Below are 25,174 nucleotides of genomic sequence, written 5' to 3' on the forward strand. Positions count from 1 at the left end.
TGTCCCTGAACTCATGGCCCTGTGATAGAACTCAAAACATTAACTTGTCATAAAGTAGAGATGCAATACAACAAAATAAAAGTAATAAGTATCAATTATATGAGGCATGTTACTGACAAAACATGACTTTTAAGCCAGGTTTACTTGAATTCTGTGCAGATTTTATGAGCATGTTGTTTCCGTATTTATTCTTTGAAAGACAGTGAGTACAATTTTTACAGCTGGACTTACCTGTGTGACTAATTCATTGAGAGCATTTATGAGTAACCATCCTCTACCATGCAGCAGATAGTTCATTAGAAGTCGGGTATCTCCATTGCTACATTCAGTACTTGTGCAACAATTGTGTACATCTGACAGAAACTCACGAGCAAGGATATTGCACACACTACCAGTATCATTACTACACAGTGAACAAATTGAAAGAAAACAAAATGTCATTAGTATTCATACTGAATCTTGCCACATATCAACTGTAACAACTTTGCATCAGAAGGTAATATATCAAGCGGTCTGAATTCTAAATTGGCCAGGCTATTCTAATCCTCGACATCTCATAGACGTGAACTCTTTGATAAACATGCTGATAAATAACATGAAGGTCTTTGTGCAAAGACAGGTCATTTGGAAATGGCCCTCTCCTGGAAATGATGTAGCATGTATGGTACTTACTGATTGTATCAGAACCTTTTTAATAAGATTGGTAAAATGACCTGTATTGTTCTGTAGATGTGCATGATACGTAGAGTAATTTGATACTCTTCATTCATGGCATGGGAAAACATTCTTTCTGAATTATGGAAAGGACTTTAAACAAATCTTCAACAAATTTTCAGATTTTATGAAAAAAAAATGTAATAAAAGAAATAAAAACTTTTTTTCTCTTCTACTAAAAAAACAAATTCATCATGAACTGCAAAAGTATTGAACACTGTGATGGTTATCTAAATTAACACAGTATGGTCATACAACAACTGCAGATAGCAACTCAAACAATTATCACTTCATACAGTGTTGGTTGGATATTTAGAGGTTATTACCAAATATCACCTGTTTCTGTGTCGTATCAGCAGGAGTGTCATTTGCGCTTTGTCAGGCATGACACAAGTTCAGTGACTGATGCAGAATAAATATTTATGCTGATCATGACACAGACACACGTAATATTGGACAATAACAGACTTATTGTATACCAATGCAGAGAATTTACAAATAGCAGAATTACCTTATATTTAATAGTTTTTTTTTTATTCCACCACAAGCATCAATGTGAAAATATTTATGTAAACAGGCTTCATTTATTTATGATATCACTGTAGAGTAAGGCTTATAATACATGTGCCTCCACATTTTACCAAAGGCAATGAGTATGGATATTAAACACCATTCAAAAGAACTCACACATGAAAAGTGTTCTGAAATACAGTTAAATGACATGGTGCAATACTTAGTCATCAAAACTTTCCTTAAACTTCAAAAACTTCTTCTTATTTTGATCTGCAAATCATGAAGGTCATTGCCATTTTATTTGTTCACGCTGAGAATCGCCATGTTAACAGGACATGTGAAAGTGATGTAACACAGTCACATCATGGGCTTGATGACTGATAGTCAACACATCTTCCTGTAATCACGAGACAAACAATACATTTGATTTGTGATGAAAATATTGCATTTCATCAGCAATTGTTACTTACCTGAAATCTCTGAGGTCTTCAGGGTTATTGGAGGAGTCGGAAACCATAGCAAGAAACAAGTGAAGAAATTCTTCAAGTCTGTCACTTTTGTCCTAAAGAGACATAAGGAAATGGAAATGTGAATAAAAGCTGTTATTTTTCAGTAACAATATGGGTGACGTCACATCTATGAAGTTACAAACTTTACACTGGTTTTATTTTTAACTTGCTGGTATTTTACTGTACATTTGAACATCATAAGGCAGCATGTCAATTGATTTACTATATTAACTGTTTCTCAAAGCTAAAACTATAAATCAAAATTTGGAAAAGATTCTTGTCTAATCATAAAATGTGTGTCAGGTATTGTTTATTAAACTTTCCTGAGCATCACCGACTTCACTTTTGCCAATTTGGAATTTTTGAAAAATCCAATAAAGTTACTGGAAATACTTATGAACTGTTTTCATCATTTTCTTTGAGCAAAATTTCATTCAGCCTTTTTCCAACCAACCATGAATTCCATTCAAAGATGTCACTTGCATTTGTTAGTCCAATATACATCCCGTGCATTTTTTTTTGGTTATGCTGTTGTAACTTATTACAACCTGCTTTGACCTGGTGAACATGCTCAGGGTTTTATTTCAACTCAAAACTTTGGACATTTTTAACTAAAACTTTGAAAGAATAAAGTATATCACTATTGTGACATATACCTGTAAAGTTGTAACAAACCAGATCATGATGATACAGTTCTTTATCAAGTGATCTTTTCAAATGTGAAATATTTAAAAAAAATAACAAAAGTCTTTGAGCCAATCACTATGTGTCCAGATCAGTTTGCTGACAGATGTAGACACACAGTAACTACTTTTGACAGGTGGTGATAACCTGTCTTAACATGGATTGGACTAGGCTTTAGGGAACATTAAACATTGTCACATTAGGTCAACAAACACATACCTGTATATTGGTAAAAAAACCCTCCCCTTCTCCTCAGCAAACATGTGAAAATCTTAAGCTTCATTTCCCTGTTAGTGAAATCTCTGAGTTTAGACAAAGCCATTGAATGGTACTTTCCTGCAACTATGATGATGTCATTACTCTATCTATCTACTACTATAGGATTCAATTTTTAAACCTTCTCCAATATATTTAGAGTAGACGGTAAAAGGTATTTAAATTCGGTACTACATGTAAAAGTAAAAATTTTCGGTAGTTACAAAAGAGAAAGTGGCATTCACTGATTTGATTAAACTCAAACCCCTCCCCCCACCCCACCATCCCCATTCCATTGAATTCATTTCCCATTTTTGACATACTTGGAAATTTGAAACCATTCCTTCATAAATGCCATCTACCAATACACTTAATGCCCAGTTAATTTATGCAAAGTCTTATGATGAGATTTTAAGTATGCATATGTGGATATTATCAGTAGCTGTCGATGGAAAGTATGCCTTGCATTGTGCAGTACATATATTACACAAGCAGAGCTCTGAATTTTGGCTCCAATCCAAACTGTACTTTTGGACTAAGTTTTACTGTAAGTAGATTCACTGGCATCGTCTCTACATGTATGCTGGGTTTCACACATTACAATGTGTCAACAATCTGAGTAAGTGGAGGCATGGAGGTAGTAGCTACCTCCATGTTGCAGGTTTTAGCATCAAAATGATTAATGTGAACATCTTTACATCAGACAAGGGCCAGACTAATCTGTTGTTTGGTCTGAGTAAAAAGGGGTTATGAAGGGGGATTTAACAAAAGTTGTGCCAGCCTATGCATTATTTGACTTTTGTCTCAGGTATTTCTTGCAAGGCCTCACTGTAACCTCCCTTTCAAGCCGAACAGTCTCAGGTCACTGGCACTGGTCACTTGGTAAGTGTATTGTCCGTGGGCCAGGCACTAACTTCAGATGATCATATGTGGGCACATACAAAATCTAGTAGTAATTCCAACCCCCATTTTTTTGAATTTTAGCCCTGGTTTGGTCCTAGTTGAATTTTGTGCGTAAAAAGACCAGCTAAATGTTTCAACATTTGAAACAATTCACCCAACACTATAAAGAAAAAGTTGTGTTTTCTGATTATTTGTCACACCTACTGAAAAGATCATCTTTCAGTTTCAACACGCGCCTCTATCTTGGGACCGTGGTTTCAATAAAAAATATAATATACTGCACAAGGTTGTAATCCACTATGAAATGTGAATGTCAACTGTAGACAATCTTTGCCCATAATGAGCAGTACACGTACTATTGTATTTTTCAATTGTATAGTCTTGGATATTTCAAGTCATCAAACAAAAATCTTGATCTCCCAATTCATGTGCCTACAGCAAGACACTCATTTATTATTTCTGTACTTCTGTAAACACCATTTGTTAACAAGGTGTACTCCTGAAATGAAAGAATTGTCTTGCTTAAAGTTCTAAGCTATTGGACAATTCAGTAAAGTCTACTCTTGATTACAAGTGATATTTGAGAAATAGATGCTTTGGCCAAACATGAAAAACTGACCTTAAGTTAATTTTGCTAATTTGAACAAAACAACATTAGGACATCATCTGTATTGGTTCCTGACATTTTCAATTTTTGACTATTTTCCCACTATATGCTAATTTACATACTTTTAAGACTACTGTGTATTCATTTATACAAATCCAATCTACCGATGTCTCTTCACACCAAATATGAAGGTGATACACGCAGTGATAAACGCAGTGGTTCTCAAGTTTTTGCAGTGGACAGGTATACATACACAAATGCGTACAGATGACAGAATCCAACCAATCCATATGGCTTCTCATGCTGTATATTGTTAAATGTAAACACAATATACAGATACAGTCACACTGTGTATAGTGGTAACTCAAAGGACAAAGAAAAAGTGACCACTTATGGAGGTGGCATTTCTATAGAGGGTGTGTGTGGCATTACTTTCAGTGTAGGTGGTGTGGTGAGTGGTGAGTTTAGGAACAGATAGCAGTGGTAATAAAGTTCACGATCATAAATCTCTTGAAAATCATGATAAATGCACTGACTTTTTGGAAGAATCATTCTGCTATAAAGACAATTACACAGACCAATTTCTTGCTTTCCAATAGCATTTTTTGGCAGAGGTCAATCAAAGTCAGATATGCTGACCATTATACACAGGTTTTGTTCCATTTTGGAGCAATTCCATGTGGCCACTGACCACATACAGAAAGAGAGGTGACTGTTCTGTAGAGAGCCTTTGTAAAATGTTACAGGGCTGCCACAAGGTGACCACTATAGAGAGGTGACTGCTTTGTGTGGGTAACCATTTAAACAAGGTTTTGACTGTATATACACATAGGAGCAAATAACACAATAATATCAAGCAAAGTCTTCATGTATTCAATCGTGATGTTCCTTGAGAATTCTAGGTCAAAGAGAAACACCTGTGGTGTAAGATAGCTAGAGCATTTCAAATACAACAGACAGACATGGAGTCACGTTGTATTCTGCAAACTGAGATCCTGTATACTCTAAATCTGTAGATCTCTGAACCATCACAATCACAGCAGAAATCAAATTTCACAACCTATCCACTTCTATGTGTAAAAGCTAGAACTGGATCTGGTACAGTTGCATCTCTTGACACTATCCACTGGTGTCATAGCCTTTTGGAATAACATCTTTTGAAACACTTCGTTCTAATTGCTTTCTGTCCTGGTACTCCTTGTACAATATATTATCTCTTGGTCAATATTACATCTGAGTACATATTCACAAATTTACCATATCCTCCAATTGTAAAGCTACCCCTGAATCCAACACACTATAGCCACATTGATCATTCCCAAGCATATCTTGGACAAATCTGCTTATGCTTTCAGGCTTATTTCTAAAAACCTTGTCAATTTTCTTACCTTCTACTGTCTTCAGACATATGATAATGATATCAAAATTATTGTTCTTTCAAACTGCTACAAAGAACAGCAAATCCGTCAGTTGATAAAGTGCAATGCATCACATCATTTTTAAAATTGATTGTATTTTACCCAGCGTCTCTGATCACACTATTTGTGTGGATTTAGTCGCTTTATAAATGAATAAATTATTATTATATTATTATTATTATCATAGAAGTGATACATCTGTCTGTTATCAGTGTCCTGAATGATTTCTACCCTGGCTACTTTTTATTACCCATTATGTACCAGGCATACTACAATAGTAACCATTCTCATCATTAACTTCTTTTGAGTCAGACGTGTGTATCCAAGTGTGGTCACTGCTAGAGGCAACTGAAAGTTGCAGTAACATATAGAAAAGATTTATTACATTTAAGCCTATTTTTCATGTTAATGGTTCAAAAAGGTCAAGGAACCTGATTTTTCACTGATGTATTGACAGGCTAATTTGAGGGACTGGTCAGTTTCTTCAGCCGGGGGGGGGGGGGGGGGGGCGGTGGATTCATGGGGGGGTCTCACCCTGTTTTTGACTTTGGTGATAGGGGGGTCACCATGTTTTTGAAATGCCCTATAGGGGGGGTCAGTGTGTTTTTGAACTTTGAAACAGGCTCATCATTGCCTAAAATGCTGGTGTCAGCCACGAATTTCATCATTCAGTTATATTTTTTGGCGCGCCCTTCGGGCCGCGTAACCTAATAATCAGTCATACTTTTCAGCATGCCCAACTTTAACATATCAACATACATACATCAGAGATATCTGTATGTCAATATTTTTCAGCGTGCTCTTCAAGCTCATTACTTTAATATATCAGATATTTTTCAGCATACCCTTCAGGTGCATGACTTTAATATACAAGGCATATATATCAGAGATATCAGGATGTTTCACATTTTCGGCGCGCCCTTCGGGCGCCATACTTTAATATATCAGAGATATCTTGATGTTTGCTAAGTGAAAGTGTACCATTATGAAATCTGCATTTCATATGAAAAGGATGACAAATTCCTGATACTCTTCCGTTCTCTCTATGAGAATTCAGTATGAGAAAGCAACATGCACAAATATTTCACAATATATATTTGATACAGTGACTTATTTTAGAGATAGAAAAATAACAAGATATCTTTCCTGCTCATTGATGCAATTATTTTCCTTTTTTTCACAGGTTTTCTGTAGAAAGATGCTTTTTATGAACAAAATAACAGTTAAAAAAGGCAGTTTTTGTCATTATTAGCTGTGCTTGTATGGTTTCAATGTTACAAGAAAAGGTCCTCTCAGACACTGTACATATATATATTATTATGTCCACCTTTGTTTTACCTATGTCGGCGCCGGGGGGTCACCCTGTTTTTGAAATTTGGTATAGGGGGGTGTCATCCTGTTTTCAAATTTGGAATATGGGGGGTCAGCCACTTTTTGACGTCGGCAAAAAATAATCCACCCCCCCCCAGGCCGAGAAGAAACTGACCATCCTTTATGACATGATTGATATCTGATTATAAGCAGACTATGTAAACAGTAGAAGACAGCAAATCAATAAAAAGATTAACCATAGACCCTCGAGGGTCTATGGATTAACTAAATGATTTAATATGGTGACATGATGACCATACAATACCATATAAACCCAATAATTACCAAAATTCTTGCCTACTAGGTGCACCCAAAGTACACTAAAATACACCCCTAAAGGTATAAAACCAAGTTGAACCCATCACCGATGTGAAATCATCATCGTGAACTATGACACGGTCACACACACCCCCACCCCCCCTTTACGGCAACATCTTGGCGCTACCCATATTGCATTGGTCCACAGAGCATAAATCATGCTCTGGCTTACGATAATAATCTGAAATGCACCCGTTCAGAGAAAGACTGGTAGATTTGAGCACCACTTTCCAGGGTCTATGGTTTTCGGTGCAACTTGTATATACATCAGCATGGTTTGGTGTGTTCCTTACAGGTGCACCGATAATACCTAAACCCAACTGCTGTGAATTCAATACAGTACCTAACATGCACCACTTTTGAGATAACACATAAAAGGCAACCCATTTTGGACTTAAAAAGCACCTGGACAGATCTTTTGAATCTTTGCCAAATTTTCTAAGATCATCATGCATCAAAATGAAATTTGTCCATTAAAGTTGACAAAATGTAATCAGCTACTGTGTATTTCTTGTGAAGTTTTCTAAAACCAGTAAACTTGCTAGTTGTTCAGTACGGATTGTGCCATGGAAAACAAACATACAATTACCATCATGATATAAATTCATTAAATAGAAAAGTAACCATGGTATAATTTCTCTCGGTAATCTTTTTTAAATATATCACACAGCAATATTCAAGTAATGCCTGGTATTTGGGAACGTGTTATCAGTGTGTAAGTACAGTTATCATGACACTTAACTTTCATTATGGATATCACACTATTGTTTGTCATATTGATTTTTTTGCAATGTCATCCCCTGATATCAGTAAATGTCACATGACTAGTGCCGTTTGCATAGTCTTTGAAATACTGTACTTTTACCAGTCATGAGGTCAGTTCTGTAACATGACATCTATTGATTAGGAAGTCATAAAGGTTGTAGTCAAAGAGAAAATGTATCAATGGGATGAAGGGATAATAAAGTAACTGTATTTGGAAATCAATTTGACAAAGACACACACAATCACATGTAAAATGAAAATCTAAAGCATGTTCAAACAGGACTGTCTTGCAAACAGAAATGATAGATTATCTTTCAAAAATAACATAGTGTAAACCTCGCTTTGGCTATGTTCACTAGAAAACTTTTGATTATAGGTTTACTGCAATCATTATTTTACTTGATTTTAGTTGTCACTGATACATTGTTTTTCCCACAATGCAACAGTAATACAAACAGGACAATTAACATTTCATTGTAAACAAATTTCAATGATTAAACCTCATGGGGACATGCCATGAACCATGAATATGATTTAAAACAAATTAATTTCAGTATTGTCAACAAAACACATGAAAACTTCTTCCTTCTTCCAATTCTACATGTTTGCTGCTGTCATTTCTGTTTTAACGATGTCCTAGGGTGTCCAGAATAAACACAGACTTCAAGTTCAACCCAATTTCCATACACATTTGGATCATTATGATCATATGATGCACATTATGGTGCCTGTCTCAATGGGCATGAGTTACTGATATCATAGCTATCTGTCGTACATTTAGCAGAAGTATTCTTTATGTCAGTATTATTGTCTTCATTCGTTTATGATCATGGTCCCTGTAAAGGCATTACTTTATGACAAAATCACATAATAACCTAACAGCAAAGAGTGGTAGGTGCTTTGAAGTATATCAGCAGTAATTTTATCTAAAGTGCCTCTGTTTTCATATACTATTCTATCGTTCAAGCCATTGTATCATGAACGTATAAGCATGGTCCCTGTTCCATGGCAGAAGAAAAGAGAAAATTATTTTTAAGAATCAGATTTGTATTCTCATGTAACAGAGACTCATTTTGGTCCTGAAAGTATAGCTAGAAATCAGGTGCATGTAGGTTTCCATAACTCTGGTAGCATTTTAACGATTTTTCTGTGATGTACAATTTTGAATTGGAAAACCATTTCATGACAGTGACTAATGGGAAGCAAATTTTTCTTGACTGTTTACAACATGGCATTATCAGTTGTAAACTGTATCGGTATAATGTGTGGTAGAAATTGGTACATACAATTGTGGCATTACTTGGTCAGGAGCCACTCATCATATCTACAACTTCAAAATGAATGCAGATCAACGTAAGTTTTTTCTGAGATTAAACATTTATTATCCACAGCTATGAGCTTCTTTGTTTTGTAAACAGCTCATCAGCTCATGAATTACCTCAACCAGCTTGTCACTTCAGCAAGTTATTCCTTTAGCCTTGAATATAGAATGTCCATGAAACAAGTAGAAGATCATATGAAGAGGGTAATGCTACTCCCATTCCTATCAACAGGTTGAATTCGTACGGGTACAAGGGACATGTTCATGTACCTGAAGTCACCTGAGATGCATCATCTTACTTACAATCTGATGTTATGTAGCCCCACAGTAGCTGTAATGTAGGTCTGCGTGGCAGGGCTGTGTGTTACTGATGTTATATGGCCTCCCACGTATAATGCCGGTAACCCACAGCTCTGCCATGCAGCGCTACCATTAGCTGCAAAATTGTAGCACTACGGTGAGGCGGTCAGTGAGTTTTGGATTTTGCAACCTCGCTCACCAGTAGAGCTACAATGCCGAAGGCCCTGTGGCATATAAAATAAGCGTGCCACACATGGCGCGGCATTTTCATGTAAAATCCCACATATTTACTGCATTTGGTTGTACCGATTTATCACTACTGAAGACTAAACACTATACTACACTAACCTCGTCGTTTATGGGGTTTGGTATTAGCACAGACACGTCGATCGCGTTCCATAAACATTGAGCGTGTCTCTGGGAGCCGCCATTAACGGAAGTTGGTAATGGCGGCTACAAGAAATGTTTTTGGAACACGATCGACGTATTTGAACAAATACCAAACCCCATACACGACAGGTTAGTGTAGTATAGTGTTTAATCTTCAGTAGTGATAAATCAGTATGACCAAATGCAGTAAATATATGGGATTTTACATCAAAATGCCGTGCCATGTGCAGCGTGCTTATTTGTATGCTTCAGGGCCTTCGGCATTGTAGCTCTACTGGTGAGCGATGTCGCAAATACCAAAACTCACCGACCGCCTCACCGTAGAGCTACAATTTTGCAGCTACGCTACCCTAAGCCTTCATGCAGTTCCATAGGAACAAGTTGCTAGTTGTACGTTAATTGGCTACAGAACTGCATGACAGAACCCTAACCGTATGCCACGTCAGTGTTCGGTTTGATGTTTTGCTGGGGGGAAAGCCCGGGGGAACCCCCCTTCCCCCAATCATATTGATTTCGGTACAGGAGGAGGGGGCTACATGAAGTCTTGCCGAGTTCATGAGGCATAAAGGGTTACAAATACTAGTGGGTAAAATAACAATAAATTACCTGCGATTTTACCGCAACAACTTTGACGTATGATTCCCATTTCGTTCTCAGAACCTCAGACGGAATTTGGGGATGTTCGTCTCCTGCATCTATTTTCGCACTTGGCCCTACTTTCCTAGAAAGCTGAGGATTGGCAGATCAAACGTAGAAAACATGATAGTTAGTTAGTTTGTAGAAAGTCTCTCTCTGTTAGTAATACGCCGCGAATACGATTAAAACGGAGCCAAAATACTATGGGAGCGCAGAAGGCGACGAACGGAATGCTACATTTGACTGGTCCCATACAAACATGTTCTTTCGGTTTCGTACTTCTTGTAGGTTATGTCTGAATTTTAGAGTCATATACACAGTTCAGAATGTAATAGAGGCAAGCAGTTAGACTTACCAGAGCGTACAAATGTTCCATATTTGCGACAAAGATTGATTTAATAGCGTAGACGTTCTCTAGTCCTGCGGGCGAACATGTACGCAGCCATTTTGTTCTTTCGTAAACCAGTAGCTGACCTCTGAGACAAGAGGTTAGGGTCACCAGGTCACGGAAAGGGGTAAACGAACTGTCACTCATAGCTTGTGTGCTACAGCCTTTTTAGCTCACATTTGGACTTTGTATATAACCAAAAAGAGCTTATATGGTAGGTTGGTGGCATATGCGTGTATGTTAGTATGTATGTATGTATGTATGTATGTATGAATGTATGTAGGTAGGTATATGTAGGTATGTAGGTAGGTAGGTAGGTAGGTGTGGATGTATGTCCATCCACATCAAAAACTCTAAAACCTCAGCACCTACCATCTTAGTATTTGGTGTACAGGTGCACCCAGGGGTGGAGATGTTAATTTGTTCTAATGAACATATCAGTGTCAAAACTATGCAAATGAGGTAAAAAAGGAAAAATCCTGCAAATTGCTAAAACTCTCTAATCACAGGCCAGATTTGGTTGAAACTTGGATGCAGGTTTTTTATGGTGACTGTAGTTACATTGGTTCAAATTGTGGTGAAATTTTGAGAGTTGTATTTATGGGGCAATTTTTCCTTTTTTTGGTCAAAAAATCATTTTCTCCCAACGTTTTTGTTGGATTGCTTTGAAGCTTGAAACTTTCTACATTTCCGTGAAACTTGGTATGCATGATTCTAGGGTTGGCCTGTCAGATTTGTTCAAATTGTGGTGAAATTTTAATATTTGTATTTTGGGGCAATTTTTCCTATTTTTGGTCAAAAAATCATTTTCTCCTACAGTTCTGGTTGGATTGATTTGAAACTTGATACTCTTGACCCTAAGGTTGTCTTCTGTTGGCTTTGTTAAAAGTATGGTGAAATTTTCATATTTGTATTTTTGGCAATTTTTTGCATTTTTGGTCGAAAAATCATTTTCTCTGAATTAACTACCCAGAGGCCACATTAGTTGTCTTACTTTAAATTGTGGCAAAATTTTCATATTTGTATTTTTGGGGTAATTTTTCCAATTTTTGGTCAAAAAATCATTTTCTCTGAAGTCACTTGTCTGTTTGCTTTGAAACTTTGTATGCATATTCCCAAGGGTAAACTTAGTTAAGTATACTCACTCTGGCCAGCTACATTGAACCAAACGTGAGCAAGTGTCATTGGTGGTTGTTTTATATACCCAGTATGTTTGTACCATTTTCAACACCACTCAAATTTATCCTGGTTTAGTCTGATGAAATTCTTAATTACTGATACATCCTAAAATGTAGCCATATGGGGATGGGAGTGTATTCAGTGTCCTTCCAATCAAAATCAGGGAAATAGAGGTGATACTAGTGTTTATAGTATGTGTCATATTAGCCGCATTTTGTTCATATTAGCTTCATCTTGCTTTAAATTTGAAGTTCACTTATATAGCTGTCTTGATGATACCTAACCATTATGTTTTGAGAAAGATTGTGCGAAAAATGTTTTGAGGAAATAAAATGGTGGAAAATAAATAAAAAGTATCTTTAAATTTTTTTACTTTTTTTATTGTCTGGAAGTATTAATATTGGAATGCAATATGTATGCATTACATAAAGATTTTGCATCATATTCTCTAAAGAGACATTAAATACCATTATATAAAAATAAATTTCAGGTGTTATTATTGTACTGTAGAAAGAGTACTCCCTCACGAGTAGACAGCTTGATCCTTTGACATGGCTGCAATATTGTCATTGTGCAAAGCATTATTAGCAGTGATGCAGGAATATCAAAGTGAGAGATATACTCTGGTCAATAAGGGGACCATAATCATGAAATTTGCAGCAGCACAAGACTGTACAACCATGGGGCTTACATACTCCACATTGCATCAAAATGAAGGAAAAGAACATTTTTTGTTCAAAAATTCATAGCAAGTTTCCCCTTTAACAACAGAAGAACACATCAACTTGAATGCCCTTTCTGGGTTAGGCAAAGAGACTAGATGAAGTAATTAAGTATTGAGAGTGGAAAGCAGAGCTGGGTTTTAGGAAAAGTTCCATTCTGCTGATCTTATTGTCAATATAAAGTGTACATATGTATTTGTCATGGTCATTATTATTGTTAAAAGTGTATTTTATTGCAAGCTGAAATTTCTTTAAAACAATTTGGAGGCTTTAATGTCAAACCAACTATTGCCCTCATTGCTACAGAGCTGTACTAACAGAGATACGGAAATATCAAAAAAGTCATCAAATTGTACTCCAACTGGCTCGCCCAAGATCTGGGTTGCGGTGTCATTATTTTTTAATCTCCTGAAAGAGTCATGAAATATGAATATTTGATGTTAAAAAATTCTCATTGTTATAGGTTTTCAGTCAACTATCCACTTTTATTAAGCTGTTCATTAGTCTCAAAAGACAGGTCTCAGAAACAAAAGACTTTACACAAATAGTGATGTTCATTGTCGTCTTAAATGCATCTATGTATGTGTAATTGTAAAAAGTGACTATATACAACCTATTGATGTTTTACTAGACTGAGCTCTTCACAGCAACATTGAATTCCCATGTATATATTTTATATCCACAGTAAATAAAGTAAAAAAAATAAGTATTATTATCACTTCAAAAAGATATGTATGGAGAAAATCTTTCTACTCTTGAAACCGTGTGAAAATTGTACATGAATGATAAAAGAGCATGCAGAGTTGGCATACTAGTATTTGATCTTTCACATTCTTGATAGTATAAAAGTATACTTCTTACCAAAGATTTCTTTATACTAAATAGTGACTATCGGTACTTTCATTTGATCACAATTAATGGTAACCAATAATGTATAAAGTACCCCATCTACCACATGCACAATAGTGCATTACTGTTTTACTTTGTCATAGTGTCAAAACAAGTTTGTTCATCCCAAACCAAAAAATACAAACTCATTTCATTTGCACTAACCCCACAGTTTAACCCCTCAGTAACTTTTTTCAGAAATAACTTGGTAGAAGACCAGGTACGGGTGGATATTGATTGCCTACATATCTCGGTAGAACGAACCATGCAGATTTCTAAATTCTAGTGTTAAATGAAATTGAAAATCCTAAAGACAAAGATCAAATTATACAGAAACTGCTCCTATCTCATGTCAGCTATCTCATGAAATTTACTCTTCTCCAACTGTGGAAAGCTTTAAGAGAGGTTATTGAGACCAATTTTATTCAGCACCAGTGAGCATCCCTGATGGATAGAAAGATAGATAACATTTATATAGAGTGTACTGTGACAAGGCTCTACATAAATGTTGCTAGAGATCTCTACCTATCTGATGAGCCTTGGGGACAGATATTTGGGTTTGGAGTGAAAGACAGTAAATGAGAATGTTGATATGTATTGTTTTTTTCAGAGATGATGTTATCAAACTGAAGAAAAATGAGATAAACAATTCCAAAAATGTAATTCATACAGAGCTGTTTGAAAAGTGGCAGTGTGCGTAATATTTAAGCAATAAAGCAGCCCTAATGATGGTATACCACTCGATTTTGACCAGTTCACGACATTTATGCACTTGCTATCGCTTGTGCATATATGAAGTGAACTGGTCAAAATCGAGTGGTATACCGTCGCTGGGTGTGATTTATTGTTATTATATCATAACAGTATACTGAAATTCTGGTGTGGAACGTCATAAATGGATTTTTGCTCAAGCTTAGAGCTCAGGCGTATGTCAGCCGTGGTATATCGCCAATATACCACGGTTCTTTTTGCGTCTCGACCAATCAGATCGCTGTATTTGCACCATCAATATACTGGTATGATATAATGACTGTTTGAAAAGTGGCAGTATGCGTAATATTGACTGTTTGAAAAGTGGCAGTATACATAATCTGGACTGTTTGAAAAGTGGCAGTGAGTGTAATATTGACTGTTTGAAAAGAGGCATTGTGTGTAATGTTGAAAAGAGGCAGTGTGTGTAATGTTGACAGTTTGAAAAGAGGCAGTGTGCGTAATGTTGACTGTTTGAAAAGTGGCAAAGTGCGTAATGTTGACTGTTTGAATTGGAAACAGTCCATCCAATCTATCAAATCAAAGAAATTATTGTGTTACACTAGATAAAGATAAGACCTTTACAGTCTTAGCAATTTTGACAGCACAAATCCATAATTGCAAGATGAATCTGATAAAGCAATGCATGTATGTTATTTTTCCATCAAATTATTAAAGACTTGGTAATCATGGGACAGTTTAAAGCAAATATTAGTGTAGCATCATCAAATCATCCATAGTATATTTTCTGGAATACAGGTAGAATATTGGTTGTTACCAATAAACTGCAAGTTGACACATTGCACCTTTGAGTAATTCCTTCCTCAAAATCCATATTTCTGCCAGGGTTGACCATTGTCTTCTGTTCACAAAGAAATAGATACCAAGGAAAATGAATGGGATCGTGACTGTTTTTGTTGCCTTTTCCGGATTTATTGCCAGCACATAAATATCCCACATATCATTAAATGACATGATCAGTGTATTTGCAAGGGCTCAGCAATAGAACATTACCGGTAACACAGTTGGAAATCCAAGACCAGTCACAAAGAACATAGCTAACATTATGGATCTACCAGCCTGTACTGCTGTTTTGTTAACTTTATTGACATTGACTGTAAAATGTAAATTTTCCCCATATTGACTGTGAAATAATTTTCCCCAAACTACAATCTTCTTTCCATTCTGAATATAAGAGATGAGATGTTCCCGTTTTACTTTGTACAGTTCATACTACTTCCTTATCTCTAGGTACACCCCTGATTAATTTAAATACATCAGAACCATTGTGTACACAGTATTTGAGAAAAGTACAGAGAAAGATAAAATTTCAAACACTTTGAAGGGAAGCATTATTGATGGTGATAAACTAACAAAGTTTAAATACTAACTTAACTAATAGCAACAAACTGAAATTGTACAGGCTAAAGATATCTCTCCATTAGCATTCAACATACAGTTATGAGGTAAACCATTCTGTCCATCCATCAATTCTCACATACTGGTACAAAAAAGTTTAACCATCTGCTGATCTTTACAATATGCAAATATCTACTACACCAGTCTTTCCTTGATAGAATATTGAAGAACTCAGAGGTGATCTGTTTGTGTTGCATTGTGTCACATAGCACATTGCATGAGTCAGTATATGTACATTTGAATCGCCTCAGTCCTTAGCATCACCAACACCATCTGGTAAAATAGCAAACATGGCTTCAGCTTCAGGCAGACATGGAGAATCATAAATCTTACAGATCCTTGTTTCACCTCTTCCTTTGCGTAAATATAACCTGAGAAGAGAAATACTACAATTAGATTCACAAGTCTGCAACTTTAATGTTGTGTTCATAACTTTCACACATAATTAGAAATGTTATAATTTTCATGCAATGAAACTACAAGTGAGGTATGCAAAATAAACCACTGTGGTACTTACATTGGATCAATGAAAATGCCAGATGACCAAGAAGTCACTGGTACAGAGAAAATTAGATGTGTTGGTGCGTTTCTCTCAGTATAGTCTCTTTACACAAGATTTAGTTGAAAAACCCAAACACCAACAAACTTGATATTGCAAATCTCCATTTAACAAAGCTGAATCAACTATCTACATAGCAATCTGATATGTAATCTTATGGCACAACATTTAAATGTAACTCTAAATAAAATTTCAACATATGAGTAAAATAAAAGAGCAAATTACTCTGAAGTAAAAATACAAAGGTTCTAGGAAATACATTACCTTTCCTTGGAGATAATGTAAACTTTGTATGCATTCAATGTTCTCTAGCTCTAAGGAAAACTAACTTTTCTAAGGTTCAAACACTTTACTAGCTCTCAGTACAACAGTAATCTTCTGATGACTCTTCTCACACGCAATTCAACTGACCTTGTAGTGGATGCATGTGCCATAATATGTCCTCCAATGGGTTTCTTTGGATCTGCACTGAACATCGCTGCTCCATCCACCTGGGCAACCACCTGGTTGGTGATTACTACAGCAACACCAAACTGCAAATAAAAACAGTTACTTAAAATAGTAAATAGTAACGCACCCAAATGAATATACCCAATACGGTGAATCAATAAAACTTGTTTTATTATTTCATTTTCTCCTGAATGAAATATGCAATCATTCATACAATGCATCTGCATACACGCCAGATAAATGCTCTATTATCGTAACAATTGAAATCAGAGTTCATTCATCTGCTTTTCCCTACACTGTTGAACATCAACCTGGTGGTGTCTCTGTCTTGTGAGGTAATTACCCACCCACCCCTAAAAGGTGGTTGAGTCATTTCTCCATTCGTACTTGTAGATTTTATAGGTTTCTGAAATTCTTGGCATTAAGATCCCTATTCTTTCATAATCAATGCCCTGTGTGTTTTTAACGTATTAAAGACTCAACATCAATAATTTCTCTGAACTGGTTATTCAAAGATGTCCTCTTCATTTGGAATGCACCATGCATTTAATTTTTTTGAGAACCAGTAACTACTTTTCTACTCCACAAAGTGATAATAAAATATTTCAGAAACTAAACAGATACCTCATCAGCTAGCCTTAAGAGAGTTCTGAGAAATCTTGCCAGGTGCATTTGTCTTGCAGCAAGTTCACCTCGACCACTGTAATCTGTTCTGTACAAAGCTGTTGCACTGTCTACAATAAGCAGGGCATATCTGAAAAGGAATAACAATCCTATAAAGCAGCAGTCTTCAATTCCTGGTTCTCACATTAGTCCTTTGCACTTAGTGTCTTCACTTCACTAGCAACTATTCAAATGATATGTCTCTTGCTGTCCTTTGAAAGTTTTGTAAAGTTACGGTAATCACTTTGTTTGGAGATATTAGGCAGATAAGGAACCTGCCCCTTTAAAATTCAATAATTCAATTCAATTTAATTCAGATCAATGAAGAACAGTTTCTGTTCATTTGGGAAATTATTTTCTTTACAGGCATTGGAAATAACAGTCGTGTCATCAAACACTGTATTACAGCTCATTTTGTACAATTAACAAAACTACTTGGCAAAGAAAAACATGTGATTACATCTTACAGGGCTTGACATAAGTTTTATGGTAGTATTTACTGTTGTATTCCTGCACACACTTTGACTAATGCATTCAAACCATGTTCATGCGATATGCAGATCAATACTTTATGTACCTAACTAATCATATGCAAATATACTTTGACAATATACTTTTATTCAACAATATTTGCAATTGGCCTTGACATTGCTTTCGTCAATGAATAAATTACTGAATTTTTCTCATCAGATAGACAATCAGATCACGATGTAATCTTCAAGTGTGCCAAAGAATGTTCTTGTGTTATGCTATGCTCTGTTACACATGCTGTTCTCTTTATCTGAATAAGACATTACTTTGTCAAATCATTTACTATACCTACTTGATGTGCTAAACTAAAATTTTTGAAAGAAGTAGGTGTATACCTTGATTCAGCCATCATGGCTGATGCTTGTAATAACAACTGTGTTTGATGATCTGAATTGTAAGCTCTAGCATATGCCACATTGTCCAACACATCTTGACCTGACAAACCATACCTGTTTGGAAAACACAAAATTCACATGATTTTGATTTTGATTCCCCGACAAAACTCTTTCACACTGTTCTTCCCTCTACAAAGCTTGGTGTGTGTAAATACTGTCTTTTGCAGGTAACATCTCCACTCCCATGTTGATTCCACCTTTCCAGTTGAATTATAAACAAGTCATCGTTGATGACACAGTCCCCACTTGTTAATGGGTACTTTGATTACAAGTCCTCAGAGAGGATAGAGTCCTCTTCATTAATTAGGTCTGTGATAAAAATACTTTGATACAGATGGCGCTCCATGGCCAAGAATGAGTTCCATGGTGATGAAAACATAAAACCAATGTAGGCCACCATCCTAAAGTCATTAAATGAGTCAACTAGGAATTAATCAACAGGATGTTGCAAAACATTTTTGCATCCTATCATAACACTGATAGATTATCACTGGTACCATATTTTATAAAGTTTGATGCAGTGCTTCTGGACATTCACCCTAAAAACAAAAGTTCATCATGTAAATGCAAATTGGCAATTAATTTAATTTATTGGATCGTATCACAAAACAAATCGACGTGCATATGTATGACATAGGTCAATGTCCTTGTACCAACTTTGAATAAAATCGGTTGAGATATGCCTGAGTTATGGCTTCGTACATAAAAAATCGTAACAAAATGGCCGCACGGCAGCCATATTGGATCGTATCACAAAACCAATTGACGTGCATATCTATGACATTGGTCAATGTCCTTGTACCAACTTTGAATAAAATCGGTTGAAACATGTCTGAGTTAGGTCTCTGTACATGAAAAAATCGTAATAAAATGGCCGCCTGGCAGCCATATTGGATCGTATCAGAAAACAAATCAACGTGCATATGTATGACATAGGTCAATGTCCTTGTACCAACTTTGTATAAAATCAGTTGAGATATGCCCGAGTTATGGCTTTGTACATAACAAAATCGTAACAAAATGGCCGCACGGCAGCCATATTGGATAGTATCACAAAACCAATTGACGTGCATATCTATGACATTGGTCAATGTCCTTGTACCAACTTTGAATAAAATGGGTTGAAACATGTCTAAGTTTAATGGCTCCGTACATGAAAAAATCGTAATAAAATGGCCGCCTGGCGGCCATATTGGATCGTATCACAAAACAAATCGACATGCATATGTATGACATAGGTCAATGTCCTTGTACCAACTTTGAATAAAATCGGTTGAAACATGTCTGAGTTAGGTCTCTGTACATGAAAAAATCGTAATAAAATGGCCGCACGGCAGCCATATTGGATAGTATCACAAAACCAATTGACGTGCATATCTATGACATTGGTCAATGTCCTTGTACCAACTTTGAATAAAATCGGTTGAAACATGTCTGAGTTATGGCTCTGTACATGAAAAAATCGTAATAAAATGGCCGCCTGGCGGCCATATTGGATCGTATCACAAATCAAATCGACGTGCATATGTATGACATATGAAGTAATCCTTGTACCAAGTTTGAATGAAATCGCTCCAGGCATCTCTGAGATATCTGCGTGAACGGACGGACGCACGGACGCACGCACGGACGCACGCACGCACACACGCACGGACATGACCAAACCTATAAGTCCCCCCGGACGGTGTCCGTGGGGACTAATAAACACTTTCAATTTTTGCGTTCATTTTTCATGTTACAAAATCAAGACAAACATTATAATAAGTTCTGAATGTAATCCCTGTCACAACATACGATTTTAACACCAATTGTAATATAATTCATGTGATAGATGAATGCAGAAAACAATCATTATGGCAACTAATGATCAAACTGATCAGCAGATAAAGTATTTGAATCTACAAGGTGAGATCAAAGGAATGCGATCTAAGAGTATCATATGAGAAAGTCTAATGCATGTATATACAGTAAATGTAAATAAATACCTTTCTGCAACAGCAAGGAGACGTTCTGGTCGAAAAGTTCCTTCTGAATCAATGTACAGACATTTTCCTTCACCACCTCCGTTATCAATTGGTAACTTAAAAGATAAAAATATTAAAATTAATGTATATAACATTAAGGATTACTTATAGTTTACGAATACCTAAACTACCTGCCTCTAGTTACATTTCTGGATTTTATAGATTTCATAGTATACCAAGGTCTTTTATGTGAAACAGCAAACTATAATTCAAATTCCCCCAACTCACTGTAGATGGCAATGTTCATGGAAGTACACTAAAAACTTGTGAAATCTTGGTTAGTGAAGAATGTTGAAACTGCATCAGTTTATTAAAACAGGACACATGTCAGAGAGATTGATTCCTCAGACCTATGGGGGCGCTATGCATTGTTTTAAACAGAAAACTTCTGCACTACAATGCATCAAGTTGTCATATTTTCTAACACTTTCATACAGCATATTAAAGGATCTACTCACCAGACTGTCTGTCCATGGTGTTACACAAAGTGGAACATAAACAAATTTTGAGATCATAAGAGGAGTTTATCAATATTGATATGATATACAAATCTAGACTTAGCATCAAGTATAGCCTTACCTGACATGTTACTGCTAATGTGTGGCATAACTGTGTTTTTCCTGTTCGAAATTCACCGAAGATTTCTGTGATTGAACCAGTTTCTATTCCACCTGTTAGCAACCAAAACAATGAACGTTTGAGAATGCAGAAGCATTTGATATAATTGGTTCATGTTTTGAACTCTGCAAATGACAATCATGGTAAAAAATACAAAGATGTGAAAAACTTGAGAAAGTATTGGCGAATTAATAGGATATAAGAAAGCATTATCAGGCAAAATGATAGAATATTATCCAAAAAATTAAAGGATATCTACCCCAATATGTATTTTTTAATGTTTGTTACCGGTACTGTAGCAATTTTTTCTTTGAAAATATTGATCAAAGAAATAACATATATTTTTGAAGCTGAAGCAGAGATGTTGTTAAACACAACTGGGATAACAATTACGATAATAATTGTCACAGATCTTTTCGTCATGTAGAGTAGACATCTGCATATTAGTACAATTAGCCACTTGCAGTTACTGACTGATTCAGTGATTGACAGTTAGTTCATCACACATACCTTGTAAAAGCTTATCTAATTCTTTGGATCCTGTTGTGACTTGGATAATTTCAGACCTTTGTTGATGGAATTGTGTGGCTGTTGTAAAACCCATGGGTATTAATTTCTGTGCTTCATTCTGCAAAAGAATACACCCATAGTCATCCAAGAGATGTCATCCATGAGACCATCCATGATCTAAACAGCATTGTTCAATAGGTTAAACCCGGAATATGAGTGGACCATGGCAGAAACAAATTCATGTGCACAGTGCATTTGTTCACCTTGGTTTGTCTGTAATGCCATAACACAATCTCTTGGGCATACTGAGTCTGCAGAACACCATACGTCCTGTTTACTCCAAAGTAGAATCATTTCCTACACTGTTTCTCCTTGGTATCAGATTCTACGAAATGTGTGAGACACAGATTTATGCCACATTAAAGTGATCCACTGTAAAATGCAAAATTGAATTTAACGATTTTATTGAAAAATTTTCAGTTTTTTTTGTAATTATGCTTACTTGAAATTTACAGAAGGCAACTTGTTTCATGCAGGATGCTGGGAAAAAGGATGATTTTGCCCCCCCACCCCCTCCACTCCCAATTTTGAGGGGAGATTTTGAATTATTGAAGGTGATTTGCAATCTATTTTGTTCCTGGTGTTCACAGAAATTGTTTCATAACCCATTCCATTATTTCAGTGATGACGTAACCAAACTAAACATTACCACACAGCACTCAGCAATGCATGTACAAAGTTTGCCTGTGATGATTCAACCTATCACAGTAAAACTTATGACATATCATTGATGGTCACGAAAATTGTTAAACAAAGTACTTTGAAATTGGATTAGAACAGTCTAGTAAAGGGGTAATTAATGCAAAGTGACAAAATAATGAGAACTGCCAAATTATTGCCTAGCTGTGAATACATGTAGGCACCAGAAACTAGATATGATCAGAATTCAGTATGTTTCAGTCCAGACAGTGAGATCTGTCACTCACGGACACTCCTTATGCCACCCAACAACTCCCACCATCTAGTATGGGGTTTGAATAAGGCTAGCTACTTCAAGTGATGAATTTTCCAGTCTAGTTCCAGTCTGGATGTCATTTCACAATGCAATTAATACCCCTTTTTAAAGGACAACTATCACAGTGTGTTTGGTGTTTGTCAAAAATCTGACCGTCAGACGCTACAATAACATTGACAACTGCTTCCTATGACATTATCAAATAATTTCCCCCACTCCTGTGCAATTTAACAACCATAAAGTGAGCTTGCCAATAACATACAAAAATAATCTTGGAAGTAGGAATAAATGAGAATGAAGGAAGTAGCATGTTGTTGCTTACCAAGACTTTGTCAGCTTTAGCTTCGCTTATACCTTTGATGTCAAGAAGTTGTTTTTTTGGAGCATATGCCACAGCTTCTACGGTGTGAAAACCAGCATCTTCTAGCTTTTTAACATCATTGGCACTTATACCATGTGACTAGAAACAAATCCAACCAAAATAATGAAATTTGCTGCTGGTTGGGAAAAGCCAAGCTGTTAGTTTCTTTTTATATATACAAAAATAAAAAACAGATCTCAGTAGTTTGATTTGGATAATATATAAGTTTTTTTTTCTCGCATGCCCTTACTTTAGCAGTAAATGTAAAAGAACAGTCAAGTAATGAAGGTATGGGCCAATCAGATCTCTTGATCTCATTTCAATCACACTCAAGCAATAGAGCAATAGACCAGCTTATTTCCTCATCAATTTTAACATTTTGGAAGCTCTGGCACTGACAATTGGTAAATGATTTGGGAACCTGGTAACATTTTTGTTTTTCCCTAGTCTGATTGCATTGATATACCCAGGTATGGCTTTCCCAGCCAGCAGGTAACCCCTATAAAATAACAAGGGGAACCCCGGTAAAATGACCAGGGAACCCTGGTAACATTTACCTGCTTACTAAAATAATAACAATAATAACATGTAAATAATTGGAGAGATTCTAATTAGAGAAAACATGGTGTCCAATTTAATCATGCCTTACCAGGGCTCGGAATAATACCTGGCTGCCTGTTCCAGACAAGTGAAATTTGGCCTAGGACAAGTAGTTTTGAAAAGTACATGTCCAAGTTGACAGGTAGATTTTTTCACCCTGCAACCAGTATTTCAACCTATTGACTACAGTAAATATTCATAAGTTTAAATTTATGTACCTTTTAAAATTTTGAAAATCATTGTTTGTAGTAATTTTGCCATTCAAGGTAACAAATCTTTAAGTATATATACCTGACCTCATAAAAAAATGAAGATATCTTTAAATTGACTGTGGCACAGAAGTCGAAAATTCTTACCTCTAGCTTACGTATTGAGACTGGACCAACTTCTTCCTCAAATTCTTCTTGTTGGTGTTCTACTTGCATTGCCATAGTTACTGCTTGATTTCCTTGACAATTAAAAAAAAAAGTAGCACTTGATATTATTATTCCCCTAGAGGCATACAATCTATATCCCCTTTAAGGCAATTCACAGGATCTAACTCATTTGTTGAGTGATAAGGTAAATGTGGGGGAAAAAAGTAATTCAGTTCAGTTCTGTGCATCAACTTCAAGGGTTGCCCTGAACTGTTTTCTTCAGTCTTGTACCGTGTAAGGTATATATTGGTACTATATTACTTCAGGTTCAAACAATGTACCCTATGACATATAAATGACCAAAGTCACGGATGTAGTAGGTTGAATTTATGTAGTGTGATGATTTAGATTTGACAAGAGATAGTTCAGAACCATGGACGTCCATGTTCAAAACAATGTTGTCAAACCAGAGCTAAGACCCTGCAACAAGATTGTTGCATAACAACTTGTGGTTTTGACTCAGCTCTGCAGCTCTGTCAACTCAAACATACAATCTTGCTGCAGTCCCGTTACACAAAGCCTTCCCGGCGATCTGTGAGGTGGGGAAAGGTGGGTAAATTGGCCAACTTTTCCCAACCACACAAAATCGTAGGCCACGGAACTTTACAGCAAATATCAATCACACATTCACAGTCACCATACATATGTAAACAGTGTCATATAAATTTTATCGAGTGGTAGCCGCGCAAAATGCGAACAGTTATCTGCTGGTTTATCGTCTGACGCTGTTTTCCCGGACACAAGAGATGTGAACATTGTGCCCTGCATCTAAATACGTACCTCTTTATGACAAAAATTTCCCCTAACTGTGGTGGTTGAACTCTATAAATTTTGGAACAATCAGCACGGGATCGGGATGGTCAAGTAGATTTGAAGATGGCGCGACAAGTTATGACGTCATGCGGACTAACAGATTGACCGGTGTCATTTTGATGGGACGATCAATCCTTCTTCCGACAAAACGAAGAATTGTCAGCTAAAC

At 36.2% G+C, this 25,174-nt stretch overlaps 2 protein-coding genes across 3 annotated transcripts in view; both read right to left on the minus strand.

Moving 5' to 3' along the window:
* The window catches only part of LOC139150463 (lysosomal-trafficking regulator-like), a 98,898-nt gene extending 87,731 nt beyond the window's left edge, over positions 1–11,167 (minus strand). For both annotated transcript variants that reach the window (XM_070722849.1, XM_070722848.1), the window contains exons 1-4: positions 11,060–11,167; positions 10,675–10,797; positions 1,698–1,789; positions 232–403 (exon numbers count right to left, since the gene is read on the minus strand). In XM_070722849.1, coding sequence (XP_070578950.1) covers positions 232–403; positions 1,698–1,789; positions 10,675–10,797; positions 11,060–11,080 — 408 coding nt within the window. In that variant the 5' untranslated portion in view covers positions 11,081–11,167. The remainder of the gene's footprint in view (positions 1–231; positions 404–1,697; positions 1,790–10,674; positions 10,798–11,059) is intronic.
* Positions 11,168–13,457: 2,290 nt separating this feature from the next.
* LOC139150465 (DNA repair protein RAD51 homolog B) lies at positions 13,458–25,091 on the minus strand. The gene is made up of 10 exons (XM_070722851.1): positions 24,973–25,091; positions 24,133–24,224; positions 23,138–23,275; positions 21,801–21,918; positions 21,252–21,343; positions 20,634–20,728; positions 18,589–18,702; positions 17,684–17,813; positions 17,021–17,142; positions 13,458–16,421 (listed from the first exon to the last, which is right to left on the minus strand). The coding sequence occupies exons 2-10, from the start codon at positions 24,205–24,207 to the stop codon at positions 16,298–16,300; spliced, it is 1,008 nt and encodes a 335-aa protein (XP_070578952.1). The 5' UTR covers positions 24,208–24,224; positions 24,973–25,091; the 3' UTR covers positions 13,458–16,297.
* Positions 25,092–25,174: the final 83 nt, after the last annotated feature.

Source organism: Ptychodera flava, chromosome 14, assembly GCF_041260155.1.
Source record: "Ptychodera flava strain L36383 chromosome 14, AS_Pfla_20210202, whole genome shotgun sequence".
In the NCBI taxonomy this organism is placed as follows: domain Eukaryota; kingdom Metazoa; phylum Hemichordata; class Enteropneusta; family Ptychoderidae; genus Ptychodera; species Ptychodera flava.